At 43.5% G+C, this 7,089-nt stretch overlaps 1 protein-coding gene across 1 annotated transcript; it reads left to right on the top strand.

Moving 5' to 3' along the window:
• Positions 1-4,237: 4,237 nt before the first annotated feature.
• LOC121867391 (cathepsin L-like) lies at positions 4,238-6,595 on the top strand. Its single transcript, XM_042367306.1, has 5 exons — positions 4,238-4,273; positions 4,989-5,141; positions 5,337-5,534; positions 5,697-5,882; positions 6,410-6,595. Exons 1-5 carry the CDS (start codon positions 4,238-4,240, stop codon positions 6,593-6,595), a joined length of 759 nt encoding a protein of 252 aa, XP_042223240.1.
• The last annotated feature ends 494 nt before the right edge of the window (positions 6,596-7,089 follow it).

The following is a 7,089-nucleotide window of genomic DNA, read 5'->3' as shown; positions in this document are numbered from 1 at the left end:
CCATGCTACCAAAAGAATGTCCATGCTACCAAAAGAATAGGTGACGGAACTGAGTAAGAGTAAGACTAAGAGAAGTAAGTAAGATGAGGGAGGTGTAGAAACAGAGAGGGAACCGGCCCCCTCACATTGGTGGCAGGCCTAAAACCCGCCCCCTCACAACATGACCGTGTGCCTGTCACTGAATTTGCTTACCATTGAGCATAATTAAAAAAAAACGTATGTAATAGAAAACTGGTAACTGTAATGTGTGCATCACCTGACACTGACTCTACTGAGCCGGGAGTCGGGCTGTAGCGGTACGAACACACGCACCTGTGGTGTCTTGACCTTCCTTCAACTTCAGCCACCCTCACAGGTTCTTAAATAAGTTGTTTCGATTTTCTTGTGCCGGGAGGACCAGGCATGTACAATCAGCCAAAGATACAGCATCCCCACCCTGGATCTCGTACTGGTAATACTTGGTAAAGTAAGGTGTTGTCTAATGGTAGACCCTCTGCTATATGGCATCACGAAAATTATGACCAAGTCCCAGGTTGCTGATCTGACTTTCTGCCTCATTTACACACAATTGCCGAGTCCAGGGCCGGATTCAGGAGTGGGCAGCTGCCCAGGGGCCTTCACAATCTGGGGGCCTCCACATATTACAATATTTTATTTATTTGTTTATTCATTTGGATTATTTTTATTTTCATTCTTTAAAATTCATGTTTATCTATTCCATCACGTAAAACTATGTTCAGAAAGAAGCGTGGTAGAAATTAGGCTAGCTACCCCTTGAAATTCATGAATACCTGGTTTTCCTATGAACCTTATATTTTTAATGAATGCTATTGTTTGTGTTGCTAATAATATATTTAGAATTCCACAAACATATATTGTGGAATGTTCTAATTTCCTGAATATAAATGCATATGGCTTCAAAATTCTCCAAAGAAGTGCTCAAATTTCAAAATTTTCCCGGGGGGCTTACAGCGCCCCCCGGAACTCCCAGATGTTTAGGCTCGCTTCACTCGCCACCCCACCCTCTTAGGTAGTTATAATGAGGGGGGCCTCCACAAAGAGGCTGCCCATGGGCCTCCACAGGTCTAAATCCGGCACTGGCCGAGTCTCAATTATTTCTCTTGCTATTGACAACGCAACATACATGCAGTATATTGTGGGTCAGTGACCTGTGCCCCTGTGGGCTAATTCCCTTAAAAAAAAGTCTTTGATTGTGATTGCTGGATCTATTTTCGGCTCTATCACTGTCAGGATAAATATTAAACAATCCAAAGGTAGAATTTTTTTAATATTGTTATTGTTTCTGTATAGATTTTAAAGTTAATATTGGTCTAAATACTGTATACCAAAGATTCAATGTAACTAATGTCAGATGCTGCTTGTCAAGAGTTAAGAAGAGTCGGCAGGGACGAATCCAGGAATGTCAAAAGGCGGGGTCAAAGAAGTTGTGGGTGGGGCAACATGGCGAGAGCAGCGATTCCACCCAGTTTCTTTTTTGGGGAGGCAACAAGCCCCTCCTGATTTTTTAAATCTAACCAGTATCATGGGTATTTTGAGGCCATTTTGAAGCCATGCGTACTCGATATTAGGAGATATTCTGAAGTCAATAGTAAACACTTTTTACTTGACAAAAATGACTGAATACAATACTGTATTAGGATCACCTGAAGAGTGAAGAATCGTCACCCAGAGTGTTCACCTGAAGAATCATCACCCCAGCCCGCTCCACCTGAAGAATCATCACCCCAGCCCACTCCACCTGAAGAATCACCACCCCAGCCCGCTCCACCTGAAGAATCATCACTCCACCTGAAGAATCACACCCCAGCCCGCTCCACCTGAAGAATCACCACCCCAGCCCGCTCCACCTGAAGAATCACCACCCCAGCCTGCTCCACCTGAAGAATCATCACCCCAGCCCACTCCACCTCAAGAATCACCACCCCAGCCTGCTCCACCTGAAGAATCACCACCCCAGCCGCTCCACCTGAAGAATCATCACCCCAGCCCACCCACCTGAAGAATCACACCCCAGCCGCTCCACCTGAAGAATCATCACCCCAGCCCTCCACCTGAAGAATCATCACCCCAGCCCACTCCACCTGGAAGAATCACCACCCCAGCCCACTCCACCTGAAGAATCACCACCTCAGCCTGCTCCACCTGAAGAATCATCACCCCAGCCCGCTCTACCTGAAGAATCATCACCCCAGCCCACTCCACCTGAAGAATCACCACCCCAGCCCGCTCCACCTGAAGAATCACCACCAGCCTGCTCCACCTGAAGAATCATCACCCCAGCCCACTCCAGTTGAAGAATCATCACCCCAGCCCACTCCACCTCAAGAATCACCACCCCAGCCCACTCCACCTCAAGAATCACCACCCCAGCCCACTCCACCTCAAGAATCACCTCCACTGCTCCACCTGAAGAATCACCACCCCAGCCTGCTCCACCTGCACCACCCCAGCCCGCTCCACCTGAAGAATCACCACCCCAGCCCGCTCCACCTGAAGAATCACCACACCACCTCACCACCCAGCCGCTCCACCTCAAGAATCACCACCCCAGCCTGCCCACCTCAAGAATCACCACCCAGCCCGCTCCACCTCAAGAATCACCACCCCAGCCCGCTCCCACCTCAAGAATCACCACCCCCAGCCTGCTCCACCTGAAGAATCACCACCCCAGCCTGCTCCACCTGAAGAATCACCACCCCAGAATCACCACCCCACACCTCAAGAATCACCCCAGCCGCTCCACCTCAAGAATCACCACCCCAGCCCGCTCCCACCTGAAGAATCACCACCCCAGCCCGCTCCACCTGAAGAATCATCACCCCAGCCCGCTCCACTTGAAGAATCACCGCCCCAGCCCGCTCCACCTGAAGAATCACCACCCCAGCCCACTCCACCTGAAGAATCACCACCCCAGCCCTCTCCACCTGAAGAATCATCACCCCACTTCATAATATAGATAATATTGCAAAATACTTTACTCAATATTCCAAAATACACGATGCATATTACAATGAGTAAGTTAGGTTAGGTTAGGTTAGGCCTGAAGATTAACCACCATGGAGGGTCCTAACCCCACCTGAAGAATCGTCACCCCAGGTTGTCCCACCTGAAGAATTGTCACCCTGCCAAATTCTGGGGTGACGATTCTTCAGGTGATCCCAATACTGCATTAAAGAAAAAGTATTGAAATTTTCTGGTGAAAGGGGGGTGCGGACCCCCCCTGGATCCGCCCTTGGTCAGTGAGTAAACAAGACTGCATTATATTCTTTGTCCAGAAAACATGATAAGCCCCTTACTCCACTGGTCTGTCTCGGCAACTAGTTAAGTTCTTATCAAGGTGGGGATGATAACTTGATAAACCATAAAGGAAGTCATGTGAACTGCTATGCCCTCTCTGTACCTGTGTTAATGCTGCAGATGTTTAATTCAACTTTAAGCAACATGCCTACATCTATTCGGTGACCATTAAATTCACTCCCGGTAATTTGACTGCCAGGGAAGGATTCACGCGCCAATCTTGAAGGGAGGGTGAGAGGGGGACCTCACCTAGTAGTAGCGTATACCCTAATATTGTGGGTGTGAGGAAGGGGAGCATGAACAGCTTGTGTGTAAGGTTTAACAAAAAATAATATAGAAAAAATGGCACAATTGTCAAATTATATGTAAAATGGCACACACAAAAAGTCACTAGGTTAAGAAAAGGGGGCCTCCTCAGCCTAACCTAACCCAATGATTTTTTTTTGAAGGTCCACCAGTCACATCAAGATATTATACAGTACAGTATACGCTTTGACCTAGTCTAACCCATCAGTACAAGGTATGATACTGTATTTGCTCCTGTACAGTATTTTATGTAGACTGGATACGGAACTAAAGTTAATTTAAACAGATGTGGCGATCAACAACATTAGTGGTGGCAGCAGTGATGGGAGCTACAGCAGCCTCCATAACCTCCCTGGTGCAGGATGAGTGGCAACTGTTTAAGGTGACCAATGACCACTTTTGAGTTTTTTCTTAATTTTTAATTTGATGAAAGGTGAGAACAGATTGGACTGATATCGCATTTATTTTGTGTAATCCTCATTAACCTATAGTGTACATTTTTATGTAAAAACAATTACAGATGTAGAAATGTGTTCCTACACCCCCCCGTGGTAACCCGCTTCTCCAAACAGCAATGTCCCAGTAACAGTATCACTACAGTATTTATGAATGAATGGGTATTGGTCTTGTAACGACGGACATGATTGGTGTATAGGTTTGTTATAGGTCATATAGGTTGGCCGTTTGGAGACACGGGTTACCACAGGGGGCGTAGGAACACATTTCCGCAACTGTCCAGTATGGTACACTACAGTGTACTGTATTTACAAACAATTTCTGGATCAACTAAAGTTTAGTCCCCAGCTTATTAAGAACCCTCAAAGACTTAACCTAACCCTTCAGATAGTGTTAAGGTGTTTATTAATCAGGTAAAATAAGCTTGGGGGCTATGCTTCAGGTGATCCCAAGTTCTATTACAGTATATACTGTACAGAATGTATAATATAACATTTTACATATATCAAGATAATTTCAATATAGGTACAGTATATTGTACAGCAGTCTGAACTGTTTCATTAATCCCAGTACAGGTACAGGTGCATATTTTCTCTGCATCTCATGTCTAGATCAGAAAGATTTGAAGAGCATACTAGTGTTATTATTGTAACTTAAATGTTTCATTATTACACTAAAACCTACAAAAATGAAATTTGGTAAGTGAATGTTTAATTGGAAGTCAAAGACACTGAGTATTTGTTGTTCCTCACCAGTAAATCAATTGGGGAACTGAAATTGAACTAAACGTGGAAAAGTCTGAGGTAAAGTGTGTGTCTTGTCTGCCATGCACACAATTTTATCCCCCACCAGTTTGTCACAGTGATACACAAGTTTGATTTGTCTGTTCATTCAGTTTGTTTCTGCAGCTGGAGTACAATAAGCAGTACAACACTGATGTGAAGGAACAATTCCGCATGAAGATTTTCATGGATAACAAACACAAGGTTCTGGAACACAACAAACATTTTGCCCAGAATATGACTTCCTTCAAACTCAAACTTAACCACCTAGGAGACATGGTAAGTCAGCTTTTCTCATACAGTTCATGCCTTTATTCATATCTTATGTTTATTAATTTATATCTATGGGGCTCTTTATTTATGTGTATATATTATGTCTTTCTCTTTCACCTTACCATGGCATTTCAATATACCTTCACTTCCTTTGTTATTGATCAGATCAGTTAAAATTCTTAAAACCCAATTTATCAACAGTTGAGGCAAGAAATTATCTCTTCTATGACTGGCTTCACTGAAATGGACACCAAAAATGGCATCCAAGACATAACTGCCATCTACATTCCTCCCGATGACGATGTGCTGCTGCCCTCCTCTGTTGACTGGCGCAAGAAGGGTGCTGTAACTGGAGTCAAGAATCAGGGGCAGTGTGCTTCAGGCTGGGCATTCTCAACAGTGAGTGAAACTTCCAAAGGGTACTATACACTACAGGCACTTTTACTAAAGCTTCACTTCTTTGGGGGATATTTTCTTCTAGGATTGGGGGCTGTTGTGATATCTCTACGGTTCATTGTTTGTTAATAATTATCCTAAGGAGACATCCCTCCCCCCAACCAGACCGGATCACTTGAGGGTCAGCACTTCCGCCGATGGAGTCGTCTGCTCAACATCTCGGAGCAGAACCTCATAGACTGCTGCCACCTGTGTCAAGGATGCCAGGGTGCACGTATGGACTACGCTTTTACATACATCATGCAAAATAATGGCATTGACAGTGAGAGTTACTACCCTTATGAGGCCAGAGTAAGTAATGATCTCTACAGTACAACTGTAGGACACTTGGTTTGGACCAGGGTTGTAAGGACCCTAATCTAACCTAACATAGTATTTCCGTGGCCCAAACATCATCTCACCGTACAGTACAGTACAGTATTATGAACAAACAAAGATGTCATCGGATTCTTCTCTCATGTATTCAGAAATGATCCTGTGCAGATATTATACAATTACATAAGGTTCTCAAGCAACCATTATATTTCTATTAAAAAAAATGAATTGAATTTTTTAGATTAGTCATAATTATTAAAATGCATTAAAGATCACTGGTAATAATATCAAGATAAATAATTTAAAGGTTAATTTTAAGGGCATCTTTTCATAAGGACCTGTTTATTGTGAGTACATATTCACCATTACCTAACATCATCAGAACATATTCACACCACCACCATGGCACTATCACCAGAACATATCACTGATACAATCTAAAAAACAAATAATTGATCCCAAATTAATAACTCTTTAAATAACCAAAATTCATTCCCTTGCAAAATAATGTGTGTCGCTACAACCCAGTTATGGCTGTGGCCAAGGCCTTGGGGTACGTGAGTATCCCAACTGGTGATGAGATAGCTCTGAAGGCTGCTGTAGCCAATATTGGTCCTGTGTCAGTAGCCATCGATGCCTCCCTCCCATCCCTTCATTACTACACCCACGGTAGTATATTATCCAGGTAACCCATGTATCGTATTGTAATACAATCATTAATTTAATGCTATGAGGTTGTATTGAAAATAATGATAGTGATGAAGTTGTCTTTTAAGTATTTCAATATACCCTTCTGTATAAAGGAGAGAACAGAGGAGGAGAAAGAGAATATAGAGGGCAAAAGAAATAAGTAGTGATATGGTGGTCTGGAGGCTCTTCTATAGTGGCCATATGAGGCGCTCCGCGTCAGAAGGGGATGAAGCACCAAAGTTACTTTTTGTATTATGAGTATACCCTGTACTCAGTTTCATCTATTTCAAGCCCACTTTCAATTTCATTATCATCGTCAATGCGTGCCACATTGTCATTTAACTCATCATGGTAGGCAAAAAGCTCTTTGTATGCCTTGTAGCGCGCTAAAAAGTTATTCTGTGCGTTCAAAGTGTTATTGTCATTATGATAATCACTTTCATCATACTGTGAGTCACTTTCATTAAGAACAAAAGAACATAAGAATGGAGGA

Source organism: Homarus americanus, unplaced genomic scaffold, assembly GCF_018991925.1.
Source record: "Homarus americanus isolate GMGI-L3 unplaced genomic scaffold, GMGI_Hamer_2.0 scaffold8315, whole genome shotgun sequence".
Classification (NCBI taxonomy): Eukaryota; Metazoa; Arthropoda; class Malacostraca; order Decapoda; family Nephropidae; genus Homarus; species Homarus americanus.
The sequence above is the reverse complement of the archived record's forward strand: the minus strand, read 5'-3'. Positions and strand labels throughout refer to the sequence as shown.

What these genes read in the sequence shown, in the direction of transcription:
- LOC121867391 (XM_042367306.1), top strand. Translation starts at nt 4,238, where the DNA reads ATGGGTATTGGTCTTGTAACGACGGACATGATTGGT. An exon ending in TAACGACGGACATGATTGGT is followed by an intron (nt 4,274 to 4,988) that starts GTATAGGTTTGT and finishes TTGTTTCTGCAG; the next exon opens with CTGGAGTACAATAAGCAGTA. An exon ending in CAGGCTGGGCATTCTCAACA is followed by an intron (nt 5,535 to 5,696) that starts GTGAGTGAAACT and finishes CCCCCCAACCAG; the next exon opens with ACCGGATCACTTGAGGGTCA.